The sequence below is a fragment of the Panthera pardus genome, unplaced genomic scaffold (genome assembly GCF_024362965.1).
Source record: "Panthera pardus isolate Hobbes unplaced genomic scaffold, ASM2436296v1 HiC_scaffold_12, whole genome shotgun sequence".
NCBI classification, from domain to species: domain Eukaryota; kingdom Metazoa; phylum Chordata; class Mammalia; order Carnivora; family Felidae; genus Panthera; species Panthera pardus.
In genome coordinates, this window is record NW_026526677.1 from 8,073,896 (window position 1) to 8,096,891 (window position 22,996).

A 22,996-nucleotide genomic window follows, 5' to 3' on the forward strand; every position below is an offset into this window, starting at 1 on the left:
GCCCTGTGTCGGACTCTGTGCTGACAGCTCGGAGCCCGGAGCCTGCTTCGGATTCTGTGTCTCCCTCTCTCTCTGCCCCTCGCCCGCTCATGCTCTGTCTCTCTCTCTCTCTGTCAAAAATAAATAAACATTAAAAAAAAAATGAGGACCAAGGGTTATCTCCAATGTACAGAGGAGGAAACTGAGATTCAGAGAGGTTAATAACTTGCCCAAAGCCACACAGCTATCGAGTGGTAGAACCAACCAAAAGAAGGCCGTGGGGCCAGCGTGTAAGGAGCAAGGGGCTCACGGTCAAGGCGACCCAGGTCTCATCAGGCAACGGGAAGCCGTGCAGGGTTGTTAACAGAGGAGCACATCCCTTTGCTTGACACTCCTGAGACGCGTTGGGAAATGCAGATAATCCTCCCCGAGAGTTGTTACGAGGATTCCATGAACTGGTGCCCAGCCGGAGCGTTCATTAAATGGTCCCTGGTGTGGTTGTTATGTTTAGTATTAATAATATCAAGGGTTCGTCCAGATTTGACCCCCTGCGAATCTTACGCCTGTTTGCATTCCCTAAAGATTCCAGCCTGGGAAGTCCTCCGGGAGCACCTGCTCTGGGTAAGCCAAGCACCCAGACTAGGGTGACTAGGCCTCATCCCCTGGTGGCGGAGGGCCCCTGGCTTGCTCAACATCTCCCAGTCACACCCTTCCTCAAGCCTCGGAGGCAGGGACCGTGTCAACGATTGCTTTCACATCTGTCACTCCACACACGCCTGGCTGCATCTCAATCTGTTTCTCTGACTTGGTTCGGCTGAGTCAGGCAGAGGGAGGCTTTGGGGAGAGTGGGAGCTGGGGACGGGCTTCCTCATCAGATGACAAAGAGATCCTGGGATCTCAAGGCTCAGTTAGCTGTTGAGGGATGTTCACCAGAGTCCAGCAGGGGTCCCTTCCCTTCGGCTGGATTTCTCCTGTAAAATTTTTTTCAGGGGCACTTGGGTGGGTCTGTCGATTAAGCGTCCAACTTCGGCTCAGGTCGTGATCTCGAGGTTCACGAGTTCGAGCCCCGCGTCGGGTTCTGTGCTGACAGCCCAGAGCCTGGAGCCTGCCTCGGATTCTGTGTCTCCCTCTCTCTCTCTGCCCCTCCCCCACTCGTGCTCTGTCTCTCTCTCTCTCTCAAAAATAGATAAACGTTAAAAAATAAAAATAATAAGGAATGTAAACTGGTGCAGCCACTCTGGAAAACAGTATGGAGGTTCCTCAAAAAATTAAAAATAGAACTACCCTACGACCCAGCAATTGCACGACTAGGCATTTATCCAAGGGATACTGGGTGTGCTGTTTCGAAGGGACACATGCGTCCCATGTTTATAGCAGCACTAATCGACAATAGCCAAAGTATGGAAAGAGCCCAAACGTCCACTGATGGATGCATGGGTAAAGAAGATATGGGATATAGATACAATGGAGGATTACTCGGCAATCAAAAAGAATATCTTGCCATTTGCAACTACGTGGATGGAACTGGAGGGTATTACGCTAAGTGAAATTAGTCAGAGAAAAACAAATATATGACTTCACTCATATGATGACTTTAAGAGACAAAGCAGATGAACATGAGGGGAGGGAAGCAAAAATAGTATAAAAACAGGGAGGGGGACAAAACATAGGAGACTCTTAAATATGGAGACCAAACGGAGGGTTCTGGAGGGGTTGTGGGAGGGGGGGAGGGGCTAAATGGGTCAGGGGCATTAAGGAATCTACTCCCGAAATCATCGTTGCCCTATGTGCTAACTGGACATAAATTAAAATATAAATAAATTTAAAAAACAAAAATTTAAAAAAAAAAAGGGGGGGAAAGAAAATGTGTCCACACAGAAAACTTTAAAAATAAATAGATGGAAAAAAAATAAATAAATAAAAATAATAAAATAAAGTTTTTTCAGACCCGCGATCAAAAACGCCAAGACTGCGTAAAGGTACAGAAAAGAAACCAAATCTCGCCCTCATCACTGCCAACCCCTACCCTCTGACCCCCCCGTTAGCATGTTCTATGTCATTTCTGAGATGTGGCTGCTCACGTCTGTCTGTAACAGGTGGATACAACCACACACGCAGGGCTGTGCACCTCCGTGCTTCGCAAAATGTTTTACAATCTGCTCCATTTCTCTTCAGAGCCACTGGCCTTGGCCTTTTTAATGGCGACGCGGTATTCTGCTGCCTTGCTATCCCATCATCATTTAAACTCTGTCTTATTGGGGCACCTGAGTGGCTCAGTCAGTTAAGCGGCCAACTTCGGCTCAGGTCACGATCTCGCGGTCCGTGAGTTCGAGCCCCGCGTCGGGCTCTGTGCCGATAGCTCAGAGCCTGGAGCCTGTTTCAGATTCTGTGTCTCCCTCTCTCTGACCCTCCCCCGTTCATGCTCTGTCTCTCTCTGTCTCAAAAATGAATAAATGTTAAAAAAAAAAAATTAAAAAAAATAAACTCTGTCTTGTTGACAGATATTCTAAACATCTGCGGTGCTACAACGGCTCCCCTTCTCAGATATCTTTTTCTGGAAGTTTTTAAGCAAGTCCAATACCCACGACTGCCGGCATGGGGATCCATGGGAGTCAGCCCGAGAAGCAGAGAATGACAGACAGACAAATGGACAACGTAGTCACCTGCAATCCCGCCCCCCCACCCACGCCAGGGCTCAGCACAGGATAGGAGTGGGAGGGATCGCATCTCCCATCTCCCAGTTCCCTTCTGGTTTTGAATTCTCTGGATAGCCCTGGTCCAACCCCAGAGGCCAGAGGCAGGAGGGCTCTGGCGTTCGAGGAAGCAGAGTCCAGGGAGGCCAGGCAAGTGGTGGCCAGGTCCAGCCGGAGCCTGGGACCCACCAGGGCTGAGTCAGAGAGCCACTTTTGCCCCCTGCCTGCAGCAGGCCCAGAGCCCCACCTGGTGCCTCCGAGGCCCTCCGGGAGCCCAGTTCCCTCAGCAGAAGATTCAGGGCTCAAGAATTAAAGACAAAACACAGCCTCCAGGGCCTTCTGGGCACCTGGCCCTCTGGTGTTGGATCTGAGGGACTCCCTCCCCCTCCCCCAAGTCTCTAAGAAGGGATGGTTTTCCTCTCTGCCACTTGGGGGTGGAAGTAGCTGAGCCAGAGTTGGGCAATTGCAGAAATGCCCAGCGGGGCGGCCGGAACCAGCCGCCAAGGAGGGAGGAGGCAGCGGGAAGCCAGAGCCAGGGAGGGTGGGACCCAGGGCCATGCACCCAAGTGCCGGGCCAGGTCCCTGGGGACTCGGGGAGCCACCTGCAGCACCTGGGCCCCAGCAGCCAAAGAGAGCATGCCACAGTCCAGCCGCGACCACCTGACACTTGGCTTGCTCTCCCCAGGGTGCTCCCACACTCCTGGGGGTGGGGGGGGAGCACTCACCCGGCCTCATCCTGAGACTCTTACCCAGGCAGACGCGAGCTCCGGTCCTCCTCCAGCCTGTCTCCACCCAGCGCCCAAGGAGTCTCTTGGAACTACTGCCTCATGACCTTTTCCTGCTTAAAACCCTCCCATGGCTTCTCCCTGTGCCGTGAATCAAGTTCCACCCTCTCACCAGGACCTCCGAGGCCCTGCTGAGTGGCCCCAGCTGTCCACAGCCTGATCCCTTGCTTCTCCCCACCTCCTCTGGCGCAGGGCCCTCTCCGCTTCCTCAGTCTCCCACCCTGGACACCTTCGAATGTGCTGTTTCTGCAACCCGAACCCCCCCCCCCTCCCCCCCCGCCACACACACACACCCTCCCTCCCTCTCCCCCTGTCTGGCTCCTTCTCACCCTGCTGGTCTTGCTTTGATGGACTGTTTCTCGGAAGAGATTTTCCTTTTCTAAAGACCCCGGTCCTTTTCCCTAATAGCCTATCCCACTCTACATCCTCTCTGTTTGTGCACAGTGCCCGCGTGAGCGCCCCGACGGGCACCGACCACTTCCCCCGTGCTCTGTCCTTCACGTGGATTCACCGCTCAGTCCCCTCCTCCGTAGGTGTGTAAAATACCGGGGCTGTTATTATCACCCCCCCTCTTGTGAGGAAGAAACTGACACACAGAGAGGTTAAGTCACTTGCCTAAGGTCACACAGCCAGGAAGAGGAGGAGCCAAACTGCAGAAGGCGGCCGCATGAATGCTTCTGAACAAACGAATTCCTATTTCAGAGATCAGGAAGGGGGTAGGAGAGATCAGCTGATTCAGAGATCAGCGGGAGGGGGTAGGAGCCGGTACAGTTAAGGGTAAAGCCAGCATTTCTTGGAGGACTCCAAAAGCTGCATCCCCTCCCCTCGCTCCCCCACTGCCTTGGGGATGCTGGGGGAGCAAGGCGGGAGGCCGGCACCCAGTTAGCAGGCACAGGGGGAGCAGCACCAAGCCCCACGGGTGCCAGCCTCACTCGTAATTAAAGACACGCACATTAAAGGCAGCTCCAAGATACCATGAGCTATCCATCAAGCTGGCAAAAATAAACCCAGGAGGTAAAGCTCGGGTTGGCACACGGTGAGGAGAGAAGCCCACGTCACCGATGGCTGTCAAAACGGCCTCAGAGTTTCCGGAGCCCTTGGACCCGACACTCTAGCATTTGGGAACGCTCCCCGAGGAAGGAGCCCAAGAAGAAACGAAAATAGAAAGTGTCGGAAGCCTCCCCTCGCCAAATACCGGAGACACCCCCGTGTCCACCGAGGGAAGCCAGCTAAGCTGTGGCCTCTGGATGAAATCCCATCCCTGCCCTCACCTGGTCTGCTCAGCCCAGACCTCGTTCCTCTCCCGCACCTTTGGGCTTTAACGAGGCTGTTCCCGCCACCTAGAAGACCCTTCCTGCCTCTGTTCGCATTGTCTATCCATCTTTTAGCCACAGCTAGAAGCCGTTTTCCCCTCCCTTACCCCGTGGCGGGGCGGGCCAGCGGGCAGAGTCCTTGTCATACCCCAAACGCATCGAGGCGAGCACGGAGCTTTGGTGGCAGGGCCAGCCCCATTAGGACAGGAGCTCAGTGCCTGGAGTCCCACCTCGACGTGGTGCCGGCAGGGCCCGTGCCCAGAGCCCTCGGCGCCCTGTCCCTGGAGCCCAGCACAGCACCTGGCCCCGAGATGACCCTCGGCCGGAGGGTGGGGGTCAAGCAAGACACCCGATGTGACCGTAGGGCCATGTGGGGGCGAGCAGCACCTCCAGAAGGCCGAACATGCCTGTCATAACCAAATAAGGGTGTGCACACGGGCATCACTCAGAAGCCACCGAGATTCAAGATCTGTCACTCTAGTGGTGACGGTTATACGACTTGGTCAATAGACTAACCAACCACTCAACTTTGCCCTTTAAAATTTTTTTTTTAACGTTTTATTTATTTTTGAGACAGGGAGAGACAGAGCATGAACAGGGGAGGGTCAGAGAGAGGGAGACACAGAATCCGAAACAGGCTCCAGGCTCTGAGCCGTCAGCACAGAGCCCGACGCAGGGCTCGAACTCACGGACCGCGAGATCATGACCTGAGCCGAAGTCGGCCGCTTAACTGACCGAGCCACCCAGGCGCCCCTCAACTGTGCCCTTTTAAAGAGTGGGTTTTACGGGGCGCCTGGGTGGCTCGGTCAGTTAAGCGTCCAACTCTTGATTTCAGGTCAGATGATGATCTCACGGTCCATGAGTTGGAGCCCCGCGTCGGGCTCTGCGCTGACGGCTCAGAGCCTGGAGCCTGCTTCGGGTTCTGTGTCTCCCTCTCTCTGCCCCTCCCCTGATCATGCTCTGTCTCTGTCTGTCTCTCAAAAATAAATAAATGTTTAAAAAAATGTTTTCAAAGATGGCAGATTGATATGCATGTTGATTAACACCAAAAATCTGTGCATTCACGCAGATGTTATCCAAACTTTTGCAGCTGTATAAACACACACACACACACACACACACACACACACACAATTTTCTGTCTCTACTGTCTCAACATCCATGTGGCCAAAACTCAACCATGACCAGTAAGGTGGGTTCCCCCTTGGGGTCAACACCCTCCCGATCATGGTACCTGCGTAACTACAGCCCAAACCTGGTCTGGGCCAGGAATGCCGCACCCCTCCAACCCTCTCTTTCTCTCAGAAGCTCACGCCTGACTCCAGGGCCTGGCCAAGACAACCGCTGGGGATGCTTTCCCAACCCCTTACCTCCTTAACCTGTGAGGCTTCAGGCGTCAGACAATGTATGGAGAATTCTGAGGACCTACGTAATATGGATAATAAGAGGGTCACTAGCCCATTATACTGATGAGAAAACTGAGGCCCGGAGAGGCATAGTCACGGGAATCACAAATGACAGGACTGAGGTTTGACCTCTCTCTTAACTCCCAGCCCTTTCTCTACCCACATGCAGGCTTGCATGGTGGAGAGAAAGAATTCTTTTTGTGTTCTTTTTCTCTTTTAACCATGTTTTGGGTTCTGACTGCATGCCAGGCACTGTGCCCAGTGCTTTACATAACTCTCATCTGTTCCCCACAACAACTCTATGAGGTGGGTTGGATTATTCCTACTTTTTTTTTTTTTTTGAGGTTTATTTATTTCTGAGAGAGAGAGAGAGAGAGAGAGAGACAGTATGTGAGTGGGGGAGGGGCAGAGAGAGCGAGGGAGACCCAGAATCCTTAGCAGGCTCCAGGCTCTGAGCTGGGGCTCGAACCCATGGACCACGAGATCATGACCCGAGCTGAAGTCAGACACTTAATTGACTGAGCCCCCCAGGCACCCCTACGATTAGTCCTACTTTAAAGATAAGGGAAGTGGGGTCAGGGAAACTAAATAGCCTGCCTGAGGAGGTCTGACCCTACTCTGTATAATGCCTCTCAGGTGGAGGTGGGGGCTCACCTGAAATTTCTGGAAGGACTTCAGGGGACGTCCTCAACACGCTTAAAAAACATGCAGGTGTCCATATGTGCACACGCATGTGCAAACATGCATTTTCTAAGGAAAAGGGCAAAGCTCTCAGCAGCTCATCAAAGGAACGCCTGGGGCTGCCTGGGTGGCTCAGTCAGTTTGGCTCAGGCCGTGATCTCACGGTTTGTGGGATCGAGCCCCACGTTGGGCTCTGCACTGACCACGCGGAGCCTGCTTAGGATTCTCTCCCTCCCTCTCTCTCTGCCCCTCTGCCCCCAAATAAATAAATAAACATTAAAAATAAAAAAATAAGAAAGAACTCGAGCAAAACCCTTGGCCTTCCGGGTCGGAGTTGCTGTGCCCTTGGGAAGGTCAGGACAGGTGGGTGAGCTTTATCCGGAGATGTGCTGGGCGAGTGTCTCAGGGTTTGTTTTAACATGGGCCCTATGGCCACCAACAGCCCAGGCGGCTCATGCCCACTGCCCTGCCAGGTCCAGCCCCGGGCCTCCAGAACCTGCTGGCCCTGGCCTGCCCTGCCCTTGTCTACAGGCCTGAAACACAGTCGGTCTGCCCTGGAGATGGGGCTCTCTACCAGATTCTTACAATGTGGTCGTTAATCTCAGGCCCTCCGGTATCCAGGGCCTCTCCCAGGACACCAGCCGCCCGAGCAAGCTGAGATGTATGGCCACCTCCACTCACACCTGACTCTCATCCCTGCGGACCGAAGGGCCACCAAGGCCCTGGAAGCCCCCTCAGAGGCCACTGAGGGGTAGCGACAGAGACTCAGCTTGCCCTGATGGCAAGGGGCTGCGGGGAAGAGAAATAGGGTCCGCAGCCCGTGGGGGAGCCGTTGGCCAGCCATTTGCAAGAGGCTCCGAGAACCCACCGCTGACTTGGGTGCTGTCTCCGCCTGCGGCTCTCAGGAGGCTCGAGACCACTCACTGGGGTGCACACAGGTGACCCTGGGGGAAACTCTCACCTGTATAACGAAAAGACTCAGGGAGACGGTGTCCAGACAAGCAAGGCCCTTTCTGCTGTCGTGTCATCGAGGACAGGGCTGTAAGCGGGAGCTTGGTAGAGGGAGATTATGAGGGATTGGGAAACCGGAGGGAGGGAGGTCCCTTGCCCTGCCCCAGCCCACGACCCCCAAGGGGCGGCAAGTTGTGGGATTTGAAGGGACAAAGGTCAGTGGGTGGGCCATCTCTGGTAGGGAGGTGGTCCCCCTGCTGAGTGCCCCCTTCACACAACATCACCTCTACTACCCGGCCCCCTCAGACCTCCAGCCGGTGGCCCCCCGGACTCGCCCTCCCTCCCATCGTCCAACAGGTTTCCACGTCCCAGCCCCCACCTCCCTGCCGCCATCATCCATCATCGGCATCCCTCCCTGTATTACCTACCACTCGCCGCCTCGCCCCGCCCCCTCACCAGCCCCAATCCGGCTCTGCTCCCCCCCTCCCCCCAACCCCACGCGGGAGCCCAGGTATGACACTCACCTGTCGCTGCCGCACAGAAATCCTTCACTGGCCTGAGGTGGCCACAGGGTGAAAGGTAAGCAGCTTACTGCCCAAGGTCTAGAAGGTTCCCCTGCCCTCCCTGCCCCCGTCTCGCTGAGCTGCTCTCTGCGCTGCTGGTGGCTGGACTGTTCTACCCTCCATACCTGTGGCCACACTGTTCCTTCCCTCTGCCAGAAGGCCTCGATGCCACTGCCTCCAGGTCGTACCCTCCTCCCCCTCCCCGACCTTCTCCCCAGCCTCTCAGGAAGGGTGGCCTGCCCTGACCAGCTCTGGGGGTTGCGCCGCTGCAGGGAAGGCACAGGGCAAGGCAGCCCCGCACGGTGAGTAAGGCCCACACCCATGCCTGCCCTGCGGCCAAGTGACTGGCTCAAATCCGAGCTGCTCTGAAGTGGCTGAAAGAGCTGGGCCCATTTGCTTCAAGTCTCTGAGCCGGAACAGGGCAGTAACAGCTTACTCCGCACTGGATGACTACATCTGAAGACGCAGTTCTAAGTATCTGCCCTCCTCAGGACTATGCTCCTAAACACAGCAGGGGCCTAGTAATCCCGCCCGCTGCCAAGTGCAAGGCTGCCCAGGGACAAAAGGCAGAAGCCCCGAAGGCAGGGCCCGGAGATAGCAATGGCCTCCCTGACCCCCAGCCCCTCACAGGACACCCAGCACTGGTCAGGCCTCACCGGCATCTTCTTCCCCACACAGCTCACCTAGACTCCCCTCCCGGGAAGCTTTCCTGGACTCAATCAGTACTGCCCCCAGAGACGGTGCCCTTTGTACCCCCGTCAGGTGGTTTCAAGGCGCCAAGAGCCCTTTTGGGCTGAGGGTGCTCCTGGGAGGGGTTCAACAGAATCTACGAGAACGGTGGGGCTAAAGCTTGGCCCAGGTGGTGTGGGTGCCTCGAGCCAAAGCTCCCACCCGGAGGTTTAGGGTCTGAATGAGATCAGCCAAGGGTCGCCTGGGCGGCTCAGTCGGTTAGGCGCCCGACTTGGCTCAGGTTGCGATCTCGCGGTTTGTGCGTTCGAGCCCCGCGTCGGGCTCTGTGCTGACAGCTCGGAGCCTGGAGCCTGCTTCGGATTCTTTCTCTCCTCTCTCAAAAGTAAATAGATAAACATTTTAAGTGAGATCAGCCAACACCCAGAGATCAAACCGTGGCTGCGAGCCAAGCTCTGTCCGCCTAGAGCCCTTCCAGATATACTCCCTCTGCACAGACCGTTCTTTCCCTTGTTTTTCAGACCACTGGCCCTTTCTCTGCTTCCTAACACTTCACTCAAAGGCTCTCCCCGACTGTCTCCTCAATTACATCAGGGTCCCCCATTAGCACCCCTTCAGCCCCTGCCCATAGTCTCACAGCCGTCACTGTCGTCAGGCCTGGCCCTCACCAACCAGCAATACACAACCAAGGAGTAAAGGTGAACCAGAAATGTTTATTGCAGAACTTTGGTCCAAGTTCCCATCCGGGAACTGGCCCCTCTTGGGTTTGGACCGGAGCCCTCTGTCCGGGGCTGCGCAGGTGAGACTGGGAAGGGGAGAAAGAGTATGTCTGGGCCCAGGGTCTCAGAGCTGCGAGATGATGTTGGAGGCCAGGCTGCAGGTGAGGCCTGTACCATCCGGTTCCACATTCAAGGACTTCACTACGCCATCCTCTACCACCATGGAGAACCTGCCAGAAGGAGAGACCGGGCCAACTGCAGCGGCCTGGGCCTGGAGGCTGGGAATGGAGCTTGGAGGGGCGGCAGGGGAACCCCACAGGGGGACCCTCCCACTTTTACCTCTTGAGCCGTCGGTTTCCAAAGAGAGACACCAGAGAATCATCTAGTAACAAACCTGTCTCCTAAAAGGAAAGGCAGAGACAAGACCTAGAAACTTCCAGAACAGAGCAAGCACCCCCACCCCACCCCACACACACCCAGCTGCTCCCCGTATTAGCCTCCAAGTTCCTGTATCCAAAGCCTGGCAGAGGGATCACCCTCTAGGGTGGGGGTTGCAGGGGTACACTCACCTTCCCAAAGGCCCCTGTGGGGTCAGCCAAGAGCCTAACCTAAGGAGGAAGTAAAGGTCAAAAGAAAAATCCCATACCTGGCCCCTGACCCCCCTCCCCCCCCCCCCCACAGCACCCACACCTCACCTTGCCTCCAGAGTTGTAAGCTCGTCCCCACTCTTCAGTGACAAAGACATCATTAACGCTCAGGCAGGCTATCACCTGGACCCCTTTGGCCTTCAGAGCCTCAGCCTGCTCCACAAATCCTGGCAGGTGGGTCTAGGAGGGGGAAACGAAGGGTCAGCCCGGGGATACTTGCCTCGGCTCTTCAACCTCCCCTTGATCTCCAGGCCACCCTCACTTCCCTCTCTGACACCTTTGATCCAACAATGAGAAGCGTGTAAGCCACACTTCCTTCTTGCCTTGGCCACAAGGAAGCTCGGATCCAAACTTAAGTGGTCTGTGGCCACCAGGAACTTCCTGTGGACAGGACTATAGTTTATTTACCCCGGTCCCAAAGGTCTTCCGTAGAGCCCCTCGCCGGCAAAATCAATAAGAGATGTTGGATTTGATTACAAAACCCTTTTCTCCCACATTCCTGGCACCACTACTGTTTCACAGCCTCCCCAGATTTTCTGAAGGCTCTGGTGTCCTTCACCTGCCTACTTTTTAAAAAAAAAATTTTTTAATGTTTATTTTTGAGAGAGAAAGAGAGAGAGAGAGAGAGAGAGACAGAGAGAGAGAGAGAGAGAATGGGAGAGGGACAGAGAGAAAGGGAGACAGAATCTGAAGCAGGCTCCACGCTCGGAGCAAGCTGTCAGCACAGAGCCTGATGCGGGGCTTGAACTCACAAACTGCGAGATCATGACCTGAGCCCAAGTCGGACGCTTAACCGGCTGAGCCACCCAGGGGCCCCTCACCTGCATACTCTTGTTGCATACTGCCCTAGGACTACGCGGAAGACCTACGAACAACACAGACGAACAACACAGACGTGGGCACAAGACTCCAACTGCGGAGTCCCAGAAGGCAGGTCTCACCTTGGAACAGCCAGGGGTAAAGGCCCCAGGGACTCCAAACAGCACTCCCTTCTTGCCCTTGAACAGCTCTGCCAGGTTCACCTTGTTCCCAGGTTCCCCTTCGAAAACCTCCACCGAAGGGATGGCCTCTCCTACCTAGACGGAAGGATTTGGTAAGGAGTTAGTTGGTTACCTGGTAAGTTACCAGGGGAGATTGACTAGATGAGGAGGGAAATGAGGGGGTGCATAAGGGAGGCCAAGGGTAGGGCGAGAAACCAGACCTGGCAATTGCTCCTGGTGGATTGGAGTTGATAGAGTTGGAATGTCCCAACCTGTCCAAGCTTCCAGAGGTCCCTCCCTGTGACCCTCCCCTCCCCACCCCCACCCACCAGTTACTCCCAGGTTTCAAGGTGGCCCTATTCCTTTTACCAGCCTGTTGGTGACAACAGAAAAAAGGAGAGAAGGCCTCTCTGGGTGTTGCAAGGGATTGAGTCAACAACCCACTTTTCTGACCATAATGAAGTGGGATAGATGGGCAGGGGAGGAAGGGCAAGGGCTCCATTTGGGGGTGAGGAGGAGACCGTGGCAACAGGAGGGAGAGGACCCCGGCCAGGTCTGAGCATCCAGCCCCCAGGAAGAGAAAACGGAGGGCAAAGGAAGGTGAGAAAGTTGCCTGTAGGGAGGGGAAAGGGGGGGAGAGGAGGAGACGGGGTTGGGAGGGAAGTATAAAATAAAAGGAATCTCTCGGGGCACCTGGGTGGCTCAGTTGGTTAAGCGTGGGACTGATGATTTCTGCTCAGGTCACGATCTCACGGTTTGTGAGTTTGAGCCCCGATTCGGGCACCGTGCTAAAAGCGTGCAGCCTGCTTAGGGATTCGCTCGCTCTCTCTCTCTCTCTCTCTCTCTCTCTCTCTCTCTCTGTCTCTCCCCCACTCTCTCTTTCTCAAAAACAAATAAATGAACGTTTTTTAAAAAGGAATCTCTCAAAAGGGATGGATCGGTCTGCCTGGGAGTGTGTGAGGGCTTCGTGGAGCCAGAGGAGGCAAGCAAAAGAAGGGCGTGTCAGGGATTGGGAGGAGGAGTAAGCAGGAGGAGGAGGAGGTCTCAGAAGAGTGTGGAAGGGGAAGGAGGGGGTGGTTGCAAGGAGCAGGGGATGGTTCCAGATGAGGGGTGAAAGACTCGGAGAAGAGTGGGAATTAGCCACGGGAGAAGTGGAATGGGGGGAGGCACAATATTGGCTTTCACAAAAAACACTTGTTTCAAACGATGGGTGAAGAACGATGCCCTGCAGTAGAACAAAAACGTACAAGAGGGTAAGGGGTTGGGGGGGGAGGGACATGTATGGGGGTTGAAAGGGGGCCCTGGACAAAGGAGATGGTTCCAGAAGGCGCAGGAGGCCATGGTTTTCAATCGCCTGAAAATGGTGGAGACCCGTCACAAGGTGTCGCAGGGTGGAAGTGAAAGGGGGACGGGTGGATATGGGGCATGCACGGGGTCTCGCTGAGGGGGATGAGGGAGAACTACGGAAGAGTCCAGCGCGGCGGGCAGCGGTCCGGAGGGCAGGAAAGAGGGTGATTCTCCTCCCGATCACCGGGACGGAGAACACTGGGAAGACGGGCGGGAGGGGAGGTCAGGCAGAGCACGGCCAGCGGTCACCTTGATTGGGGCCATAGCTGGGGCGGCGCTTCTGAAACCGCAGGCCCCTCCGAGCGTCCACTCCCCTCCTCGTCGCCGATACCCTCCTGCTCTCGCCGCCGCCGCCGCCGATGCAGCCGACCCGATGGCAGTCGCCCGGACGAGAGCTGAGCCCGCCCTGCCACCTAGAAGACGCAGCCCAGCCAACTGCATGCCCATACCAGAGGCCACAATCGCTCCGCCCCCAGGCCCGAGCCTCGGCAGGAGGCGGGGCCTGGCGCTAAGCGCCCCCGCGGGACCCCGCGAAAGGCGGAGCCTCGGCTTCGCCCGCCCCCGGCGAGCCTCCTCCACCGCGCAGGCGTAGGGGCCCGTGCAGGGGCGGTGCTCCCGGGACGCTACGCTCGGCTTATTTACATTTGGGGCTGGACCACGGGGGCAGCAGCCAAGGGGCGGAGTTTCCGGCGGCCGCGCAACTTATTTGCATACAAGGGTGGGGGTGTCGCTGTTTTGATGTGCCTCATTTACGGATTCCTGCAGTGTTTCTTTTCCTTAACCGGAATTGAGGGGCGGGAGACGAGGGTGTCAGGCGCCCGCGTGGGAGAAAAACATGGCTTATTTTGCATTCAACGAAGACCCCTGCATTGCGGCGGCTTTACATGTGATTTACACTATGCATGATTTGTAGCGAATGGAAACCACTGGGCCTGCGCCGTAGCCATCACCTGCCGAGACGCTTCCGGTAGCAGCGCGTGATTCGACCAAGCTTTTTCAAATACCTCTCCGGCTAGCACGAGAAGCTCCAGCATTCCGTCACTTCCGCTCCTCCAAGCCGTCCAATAGGACAGAGACTGGAGCGGCCCCGGAAGTGATGACACGGAGTTTCTAGCTTTTTCCGGTTCCGGCCTGGGGAGATTCCGTTTTGGCGACATGAAGCTGCTCACCCACAACCTGCTGAGCTCGCATGTGCGGGGGGTGGGGCCCCGTGGCTTCCCTCTGCGCCTCCAGGTATCGGCCGGGGGCAGTCTCGCGCCCGTGTCCTGGGGGACCAGGATCCGGCCCCGGCCTCACAAAACCCCTCCGCCCCGCAGGCCACCGAGGTCCGCATCAACCCCGTGGAGTTCAACCCCGACTTCGTGGCGCGTATGATACCCAAGGTGGAGTGGGCGGCGCTTCTGGAGGCGGCGGATACCGTGAGGACCCTTCCCCACGCCCGTGCTCGCCCTGAGTCGGGGGGGGGGGGGGGGTGGACGGGGTCGGTGTCACCGCAGGCCAGGTAGCCTGGCAAGGGATCGGCATGCCCAGAGGTGATTTAGGCCTTTGCCCACAGTTGCACCTGGTCGAGGTACCCAAAGAGCCGATTGAAGGGTATGAGCATGACGAGAAGTTTCTGAGGAAGATGCACCACGTGCTGCTGGAGGTGAGAACCTGCCCATCGCCCGTTTCCCCGGCCAGTCAGGCCGATGCTTCAAGTGCTCAGCTCTGTGTCCCGCTTTCCCGCAGGTGGATGTGTTGGAGGGCACCCTGCAGTGCCCAGAGTCTGGACGTCTGTTTCCCATCAGTCGTGGGATCCCCAACATGCTGCTGAGCGATGAGGAAACTGAGACTTAATCGTGCGAGTCGCTAGTTTTTCATTCTGTAATTGTGTATATCTTAGTTCAAGATCATGTGTATCCCCAACCCTTGAGCCAGTGATACGCAAAACAGTGTTCTTGAGCTCGATATATTTTTTTTTTTCTCATTAAAGGTTCAAAACCAAAAGCGGTTTCTCTTTGCAGCAAATATACATTAAAATAGAGTCTCTGTACAGCCAAGGGCTCTGGGCCCTGGCTTGCCCTATGTCCCTGCACCTCCCTGGCCAAACCCAAAAATAAATATAGTGTTATTGCTCTGCAGGGCATAGAGGCAGTGCTCCCCCTACCCCCTGAGGAGGCCGGGTGGGAGCTGATGGGGGGGGGGGGGGGGGGGACCCTGGCCACCCCAGGGGTCCAGGGGCTGGAGCCTGCTTGGAGTTATTGCTTCAAGGGGGGGCAGTAATGCCCAATGCAAATGATGAGGAGAGGAGCGAAGGGGGCAGGGGCCTTTGCTCTCCAAAAACCCCTCTGCTCTGGAGAGGGGGTTGGATTAAGCAGCAGCAAAAGCATCACCCACTGGGAGACTGTGGCCTCCACTCCCTTCCCTCCCTGAGATCAGGCTTCTGCCCCCCCCCCACATACGTCCCCTGCAGCCCCCTATGGCTTCCGCAAGGCCCCCTTAACACTCTGGGGGCACGTTATGGCTTGCAAGGGACAGCACTGTGCCCAGAGCCTGGACACACACGTTCCCAGCTTCTAAGACCCCCTGGGAGGGGGGAGGGGAGGGCGTAGGGCCTGCTCCCAGGGGCTGATGGTATTGCCCTGGCCCTGCCAGCAGGCTGTGGCTCTGCCCAGACCCCAGCTCTGCCCCCTTGGGGCTGACCCCATACTGGGCGGGTCCTGCCAGCACCCCCACCCATGCCCACCCCTTGCCTCAGTCCATCATGGCCTCGAGCATCTCCAAGAAGAGCTTGTGCATGGGCACCTTGCCCTCCAGCTTCACCCCGTAGAAATGGGCCAGCACTTTGCCCGCTGTCTGGCGAAGGAGTGGTAATGTGAGCAGCAGCCTGCCTGCCCGCCGCCGCTCGGCACCCCCTCCGGGGCCCGCCCGGCCTGCTTCGTACTCCAGCAGGGCCTCGTGTAGAGCTTCTCGCAGCTGCTCCACGGCCTCGGCATCCTCGATGTGCACAGAGTCTGCAAGGAGGGAGGAGAACGAGGCTGACGTGGGCCAGCTCCAGAAAGGGCACAGCCGACACCTGCTTGGGCACCCTTGGATGGGGCCTGAGAAGCCAGGCACAGGTTCGAGGGGCTGGCTGGGGCACCAACTCCCTGCCCCTGCCCATGAGCCAGGACCCACACGTCCCCCCCCCCCCCCCCGCCCCGCCCCCCGCAACTATGGCCACCTCTTGTCCTCCCCGCCTTCCCCTCCACTAAATCGTTCACCTTTCCATGTGAGGACGACACTAGAGCTCAAAACCCTACATGCGGTTCCTGGGCCTGCCCTCGCCTTCTTCGTGACTTTGAACAAATCACCCTTCTTCCCTAAGCCCCAGTTTTCCCGGTCGGCAAGATGAGACCGGGCCACCATCAGAGCTGCAAGCTGGAAGGCCTTAGGGAGACCCCTGTCCCTGCCTGCCCCGGACTCACCTGAATTGGCAAGGGCCAGGGCTTTCAGCAGGACATACTCCTCACGCTCCAGCCTCAGGGCCTGTAGTCGCCTCACCAGCTGCAGCAGGGCAGCCCCGAGTTCCCCCAAGCCGGCTGCTCGCGCTCCCTCTTCATCCAGGACCAGGTCCTCGGCGAAGGCCAGCTCATCCTGCAGTGGCAGCGAGCGCTGGGCCACGCCCAACACCAAGACCTCCATCCATACGCTCTGCAGCACTGACATCTGGTCAGACAGGGACAGTGACGAGAAGCCTGGAGGACAGTGGGAAGCAGACCTGGCTGAGCAAGTTCGTCAGAGCCAGGCGTGGCCTGGCCTACACAGGGAAGCCCCACATCACCTGGCCCCTTTACCTGGGATGCTCTTGGCCCAGCTGATGGTGACCACGATCTCCCGGTCAAAGAGGTCACAGAGGGTAGCCACGGCCGGGAGGTGTCCGTCAGGACCCGCTGGGTCAGGCATGGCATACAGCTTCTCAGGCTCAACCACCAGCAGATGGGACACCAGTGCATTTACTGGGGCTGCAGTGACAGTTGGAAAAGGCACTCGAATGCATCACCTTGCAGGCCCCTTCGGGGTCCAGCATCTTCCCAGAATTCCTTCCCCGATGGCCTTCTGAGGAGCCGCTGGCCAGCCACTCTTGGGACACCTGTCTCCAGGAAGGGCTCTCACTACTTCCCAGGGGAAAGCCAAGTCCACGGCCAAGTTCGGAGTGTGAGAAAAACCGGTCCCTGTGCCCAGCTGTGCGACCCAGGGACTGGTGACAAAAAGGTATTTTCAAACACACGTCTTCAGGGAAATGGGAACAGACGAAGGGAAAATTGGGGTCCTGGTGCCCAAGATAACCACTGCTCTGGGGGCACCGACACCTAACGGGCCTCTCGTGTCCTGGCCCCACCCCAACCCTAGAGCTCCAAGGACCTCCAGCTCTCACCGGTTTTCCGAGGGCCTCCAGCTCCCGCCAGCGGTCCCGCAGGGAAGGAGCCCGGGAAGGGCAGTGGGTCCACCTCTGGCCGCCGCTTGTACTTCTGCCGCCCTCCCCGCACACGGTCCAGACGCACTCCTTGAATTGCAGGACAGCGCTGTGTCCACGGGACTGGGCGGGGGGGGTACTTGCTCTACAGAGCCCCCCTGCCCAGTTGAGTCCACCAGAACTTCCCAGGCCTTGCCCACCCCAGCCCCAGGCACCCGGGCCCCTGCCCAGCGCTCACCCTCCTTGAGCATGCCCACCCGCAGGCACTTGGTGAAGCGACAGGCCTGGCAAGCCTTGCGTCTCCGCTTGGTGATCTCGCACTCGTTGGAGGCCGGACAGCTGTACTCGATGCTCCCTGCCAGAAAGAGGCAGAGCTCCAGTGGCGGCCTCCCAGGGCCCAGAAGACAGGAAAGCCCCGACTCCCGCCCCCTCCCCCCGCCCCGGGCAAGCGCAGGTCTAGAGAGAGCAGGGGTGCCGGGAGCGGGGCAGTGAGGGGAACGGCCCCCCCTGGGCCCCTTCCCTGGGCAAGGGAAGCCTGGGACCGGGGTAGCCAGGAGGCTGATCTCCACCCCGAGCCTCTTGTCAAGCTGCATCTCTGGGCCCTCCTGCCCTCAGCTGCTCTCCTCATCTTACTCGGCCTAGAGGAGCATCTAATGCTGCGGATCGTGTCCTGCTCCTACAAACATGAACGCTTTTTGTCTTTTGCCTCTAGAATGCCACATTCCTGGGGTGCCTGGGTGGCTCAGTCGGTTGAGCGTCCGACTTCGGCTCAGGTCATGATCTCACGGTTTGTGAGTTCGAGCCCCGCGTCGGGGCTCTGTGCTGACAGCTCAGAGCCTGGAGCCTGCTTCGGATTCTGTCTCCTTCTCTCTCTGCCCCTCCCCACTTGTGCTCTCTCTGTCTCTCAAAAATGAATAAACGTAAAAAAAAAAAAAAAAAAATTTAGAACGCCACATTCCTGGTTTCTCTTCCGTTGGAGAACCCCAGGGCTGCCCTTGGACCCTGTCCCCCCTGACTCAGATCCCATAGTGAGCTCACCAGTCGTGGGCCTTCCAATTTCTATCTCCAGACCCGCGTGAATGCTAGACTTCTATTCTACTGCCTCCTCGACATCTTGTACGTCTAGAAGGCGTTGCAAACTTAACCTGTCCTAAAAGGAGCCCCGGACCCACCAGTCCCAACACCTGCAGCTCCATCCGTCCAGGTCCTCGGGCAGAAATCCAGAAGAACATCTCCTCTCACACCCAAACCGAACCGGTCAACAAAGCCGGGGCCAGCTTGACCTCCTCGTAGGTTCCAGACGCTGACCCGTTCTGCCCGGGCACCCGCTTCTTATCCTCGACCCCAGTTTACCATCACCTCACCGCACCTCGTGCTGGTCGCCTCCTCTGTCCTTTTCTCCTTCAGCGAGTGTGGACACGGGTGCCAGAGGCAACCCCTTAAACTCAAGTCAGATCCCGCCCCAACCTTGCTCAAAACCCTCCAGTGATTTCCCTTCCGGGTTAAAGCCCGAGCGAGGCCGATGAGGCCTACAGCCTCCCCCCCCCCTTGCTGTGAGAGTGTCAGGTGCCCTTCTGCGGGCTTCGGCTGCTTGTCCCTGCCTGACGGCTTCTCAGCAGCTCTCCGCACCAGCTACGCACGTAGGCATCTTCGTTCTCTGTCTTCCCGCTCCGGCGTCTGCTTCATGATGGCCAAGACCGCCGAGCGCGAGAACAGGGCCTGGCTGTAGTGCAGGTCCTAACAACTGGCTGAATGAACGCGTGGTGGCCCTCCCGGCCCCACGGGGCTACCACGAGGCCTGAGTGACGCAGCCAGCCAACGCGCCCTTGGCCCGCGCATTCCTTCCCACGGTGTGCCTTCTCCTATGCCCCATATCCAGGCCTGCGTGCACAGCTCAAGACACCTCCTCGGGGAAGACCTCCAGGAGAGCCCCCAGCCCGGCCAGGTTCCTTGGCACACATCCTCCTCGTCCCCCTGCGGCACGTGCAACGGCCGTACTACGACACTTCTGTGCAGCTCACCATTTTCTCGCTCCCCTCTGCTACAATGAAAGTGGCTTCAGGACGGGAGCGGTTCTGCCACCGTCCCAGCTAGGTCCCCACGCCTGAAACAGTGGCCGGGACAGCCAAGCGCAGGTCTGTGAGGAACAAGGGCTCTGGAGGCCCATCCCGACCCTACCACTTACCGACCGTGTGACCTCGGGCAAGTCCCGTACCTAAGCCCTCAACCCCTCAGTTTTCCCAGCGATAAAACTAGGATAAAAACAGGACTTTCTACAAAGATGGCCGGTGAGAACTCAAGGGAATATCGCAGTTAACACAGGCAGCATGGTTCACAGCGCCCAAATGCTCAACAAGTGATTGCCATTGGGGCGCCTGGGTAGCTCAGTCAGTCAAGCATCTGACTTTGGCTCAGGTCCGTGAGTTCGAGCCCCGCGTCGGGCTCTGTGCTGACGGCTGAGAGCGCGGAGCCTGCTTCGGATTCTGTGTCTCCCTCCCTCTCTGCCCCTCCCCGCCTCACGCGCACGCTCTTTCTGTCTCTCTGTCTCGCAAACATAAAAACATTAAAAATCAAAACAAAAAACCAAAAAAAAAAACTTGCTATTTACGGCTAGCGCTCAGTAAAGATTTGTCAACCGAGTCAACGGAGAGTGAAAGGTTCCAGGGTGGGTAGAACCTGTTAGTTCACTGACCTTCAGAACCAGAAGAGAGCACAAGTGGTTTTAGAGCAGTGGGTCTTGGCCAGATCAAAACCCACTGGAACGTCACAACCCACTGGGAGCCATCGGTCCGAAGTTCAGTTATAAGTCATAAGCAGAGGCAGCAGTCAGCGGCGGACCTAAATCGACCCAAGTTCAAATCCCGGTTCTGCCATTTTCTACCTGTGGGACTCGAACAAGGTTTTAAAAAGCTTCCTGGGCCTCCGCCATGGTCCCAGTGCTGGCACCTTATGGGCTGCCGGGGGAGTAACAGATCAGACGTATAGAGGGCACAGTGCCTGGCTTAGGGTAAGCCCTCAAGAAATGCTCCCCAAAAGTACACGGTATCTAAGCCCTGAAGTAACCAGTGATTTCCATAAAAACAGAAGGAACGAGCACATCTCAAGTAATGCTTATTATGTCTCCGTCTTGCTCACTCATGTTTTGCTAGGTTTTCCCTGAGTGAGAAGAATTCAGCAAGAACTGGCAGCAGGCCTGTTTTACCTAAAAAGTCTTTTTAAAGTTAGGTGCTGAAATATGACGTAGCTGCTCTCAGTTACCCATAAAAACCTGCCTTGTGCTGCTGCTGCTGCTGCTGCTTTGGGGAAATCCACCAAAGGGGAATGTTCTATGCTGCTGAGAGGTGAGCAGCTGCCAGAAGCTAGAAGAACATTTTGGAGCGGGCAGAGTCTGCCTCAAATTCTTCAGAGCCACTGTGGAAGGTGCTAGGCCTACGGTACCCAGAAGCCTAAGAAGGCTTCCCGAGGCCTCTCTCACGTTCCACCTCCAATCCATCAACACATCCTGGTAGCTTTCACTTTGTAGCAAAATGGCATTCCCAGGAGGTAGGAGGAACCCGGGAACCCCAAGTTGTACCGCAGCTGTCTGGGGGCCTACTGCCACCCGTTGGGGGACTCTAGGCCCAGAGGGCAAAGGGCATAGGAGTGTGGTGGGGGCTCACCCTGGATGGTCCTCTTGAAGAAGGCTTTGCAGGCCTCACAGGACGCCACACCATAGTGGTAGCCGGAGGCCACATCCCCACAGACCAGGCAGAGGCGTTTGGGCAGGGAGCTGAGCACCAGCTTCCCACCACCCTGCTCGCCAGGCCCAGCCCCCTCCCCATCCTCCTCTTCCTTGTGGCCTGGGAGGCAGCGGGTGGGAGCTGGGCCAGGGGCCAGGGCCACTGGGGGCTCGGTCTCGGTCTCCGAGGAACCCTTTGGGCTGTCGGGGCTGGCTGGCTCTGCCTTGATGTAGAGAGGCTCAATGCCCACCACCTGGCTGGACATGGCGCTGGTCACCTGCAGGGAGAGACCTGTCAGGTCACAGGGAGACACTGGGATGGGGGGTGGAGACACCGTGCCACCCGGGTTGCCCAACCCCAGGCCTAGAGCCAGGTTTCCAGACTCACTGAGGGGGAGGGAAGGGGGGCAGAGTCCAAGGAAGGGCTGCCCATGAAGACGCCCCCCCCCCCAGCTGTTGCTATGGGAACAGAGTCTCCAAAGCCTCCAGGGCCTGTAACTGATGGCAAGGTCTCCTACTTGGGATCCCGGAGGAGGCCTGGAAACTCCTTACTCCCACTCAGAGCCCGGAAGCGGGGTAATCTTAGTCCCCAGGCAATCTTCAACCCCTTCTGGAATCCCCAGCCAGTAGCAAGGTACCTCTCAATTTTCACCAGATGTTGGGGACCTCCATGACCTCCCCCTCACCTGGGTGTCCTCCATTCAGAAGCGCAAACCAGGCACACAAGGGCAGTTGATGTGCTCACAAGTGTGGGTTCACACACTCCCACTCACCTGGGTTCTAGGTGTCTTCACATGCTCACACATGCTCACTCTCTGCGGGGCACTTCCCATGCCTCACCCATGGCCTTCCCCAGACCCCACCTCTCACTCGTGCTCCCATTAATCTTCACGCACTCCCCCCAAAGTTCACACCCCATAAACAAAGTCACACTCAAGGCTCACAATCACCCCCCACACACAAACTCACTCCCACTCACCATGCCCCCCCACACCGACACACACTGGCATAGACTTCTGGGAACACACTCAGAGCCTTTCCACACCTGACACACCGCCCCTCCTGCCCAAGCATGCCAATCCCCTGCCCACCCGCGGACGCGGCTCCACCTCCTTACACCCCACCCCACCCCCCCAACCCCCGGGAAGCACATTCACTCTTCCATTCCCGCTGCCGCAGAATCTTCCACCTCTGGGGCGCCCCGCCCCCCCCCCCCCCAACCTGCGCACACCTACGGGAAGTTGCCTAAAGTTGCTTCGCCTCCCCTCCCCCTCCGCCCGCGGGGGACCTCTATCAGGTTATCAGGAAGTAAATGGGGAGCGCCAAGGAGGAGGAAGTTCTCCCCCGCCGGTGCGATGACCTTTGACCCAGAGAGGAGGGTGGCCCAAGGCCCCTTTGAGCGCCCCCACGTGGTCTTCAAAGCCCCTTCTCCAACAGGGAACCCTCCCTATCTTCCACCCCGGCCCGCCCCTGGGACTTCGACTTGCTCCAGGTGCCGGATTGAACCCTGCCCTGGGACTGGACCCGAGGCCCAAGCCTGACCCTGGCCAGGACCTGCAGCCCGAGCCAGAACCGGCCCCTGTCCCGGGCCGACGCACTAAGACCTGAACGCCGGATCCCGCCCAGACCCTAACCCCGTCTGGCTCTCGACCCGGTCCCAACCGTGACCCGGGCTGGTCCTGGAGCCGGACCCGCCCGGAGCCCGCCCCCCCGCCCGCCTCCCAACCGCGCTCGCACATGGCCCCCGCGCCCCGCCCGTCCACCCCCCCAGCGGCGCTCCCCTCCGCCCCCGGACCTGGGGCTCCGGCAGGGCGGGCGGGCAGGCATGGGGGCCGAGCGGCCCGGAGCGCCGGGGTGAGCCTGGGGCCGCGAGCGGCCCCTCCTCCGCCGCCTCCTCGGGCCGCACCGCCCCGCCGCGCCGCGTCCCCTCACTCGGCGGCGCCGCCGGCGGCTTGTAGGACACAAAAGGACATCGCGGCCGCTTCCTACTCTGCTTCCTCCAGCTGACAGCGGGGGTGGGGCCGGCCGTGCGCATGCAAAGCAGGGGGCGGGGCTCGGCGCCCTATGCTAATCAGACAAGTGGGGCAGGCAG

The 22,996-nt window shown here is 57.9% G+C and overlaps 3 protein-coding genes across 5 annotated transcripts; 1 reads left to right on the forward strand and 2 right to left on the reverse strand.

The window, feature by feature from the left end:
- Positions 1-9,751: 9,751 nt before the first annotated feature.
- Positions 9,752-13,281, reverse strand: PRDX5 (peroxiredoxin 5). The gene is made up of 6 exons (XM_053899549.1): positions 13,001-13,281; positions 11,366-11,500; positions 10,473-10,604; positions 10,347-10,385; positions 10,117-10,178; positions 9,752-10,007 (listed from the first exon to the last, which is right to left on the reverse strand). The coding sequence occupies exons 1-6, from the start codon at positions 13,196-13,198 to the stop codon at positions 9,902-9,904; spliced, it is 672 nt and encodes a 223-aa protein (XP_053755524.1). The 5' UTR covers positions 13,199-13,281; the 3' UTR covers positions 9,752-9,901.
- A 519-nt stretch (positions 13,282-13,800) lies between these two features.
- On the forward strand, positions 13,801-14,737 carry TRMT112 (tRNA methyltransferase activator subunit 11-2). The gene is made up of 4 exons (XM_019414837.2): positions 13,801-13,984; positions 14,068-14,169; positions 14,307-14,396; positions 14,480-14,737. Exons 1-4 carry the CDS (start codon positions 13,907-13,909, stop codon positions 14,585-14,587), a joined length of 378 nt encoding a protein of 125 aa, XP_019270382.1. The 5' UTR covers positions 13,801-13,906; the 3' UTR covers positions 14,588-14,737.
- On the reverse strand, positions 14,684-22,920 carry ESRRA (estrogen related receptor alpha). Of its 3 annotated transcripts, none has more exons than XM_019414827.2 (7): positions 22,700-22,920; positions 20,846-21,182; positions 17,425-17,541; positions 17,148-17,276; positions 16,567-16,734; positions 16,198-16,467; positions 14,684-15,744 (listed from the first exon to the last, which is right to left on the reverse strand). In XM_019414827.2, the coding sequence occupies exons 2-7, from the start codon at positions 21,168-21,170 to the stop codon at positions 15,485-15,487; spliced, it is 1,269 nt and encodes a 422-aa protein (XP_019270372.1). In that variant the 5' UTR covers positions 21,171-21,182; positions 22,700-22,920; the 3' UTR covers positions 14,684-15,484. The 3 variants fall into 3 exon arrangements, with proteins under 3 accessions (XP_019270372.1, XP_019270373.1, XP_019270374.1); XM_019414828.2 differs by lacking the exon at positions 22,700-22,920 and adding an exon at positions 21,678-22,019; XM_019414829.2 differs by lacking the exon at positions 22,700-22,920 and adding an exon at positions 21,543-21,661.
- Between the last annotated feature and the right edge of the window lie 76 nt (positions 22,921-22,996).

Excerpts from the sequence above, each read along its gene's own strand:
- PRDX5 (XM_053899549.1), bottom strand. The coding sequence starts at position 13,198 with ATGGGCATGCAGTTGGCTGGGCTGCGTCTTCTAGGTGGCAGGGCGGGC. Across the intron at positions 11,501-13,000 it reads CAGCTATGGCCCCAATCAAG|GTAGGAGAGGCCATCCCTTC; the intron begins GTGACCGCTGGC and ends CCTTCCGTCTAG. Across the intron at positions 10,008-10,116 it reads GGAAACCGACGGCTCAAGAG|GTTCTCCATGGTGGTAGAGG; the intron begins GTAAAAGTGGGA and ends TCCTTCTGGCAG.
- TRMT112 (XM_019414837.2), top strand. The coding sequence starts at position 13,907 with ATGAAGCTGCTCACCCACAACCTGCTGAGCTCGCATGTGCGGGGGGTG. Across the intron at positions 13,985-14,067 it reads GCTTCCCTCTGCGCCTCCAG|GCCACCGAGGTCCGCATCAA; the intron begins GTATCGGCCGGG and ends TCCGCCCCGCAG. Across the intron at positions 14,170-14,306 it reads TTCTGGAGGCGGCGGATACC|TTGCACCTGGTCGAGGTACC; the intron begins GTGAGGACCCTT and ends CTTTGCCCACAG.
- ESRRA (XM_019414828.2), bottom strand. The coding sequence starts at position 21,737 with ATGGGAAGTGCCCCGCAGAGAGTGAGCATGTGTGAGCATGTGAAGACA. Across the intron at positions 17,542-20,845 it reads CTTCAAGAGGACCATCCAGG|GGAGCATCGAGTACAGCTGT; the intron begins GTGAGCCCCCAC and ends TCTTTCTGGCAG. Across the intron at positions 16,735-17,147 it reads TGGAGGCCCTCGGAAAACCG|CCCCAGTAAATGCACTGGTG; the intron begins GTGAGAGCTGGA and ends CTGTCACTGCAG.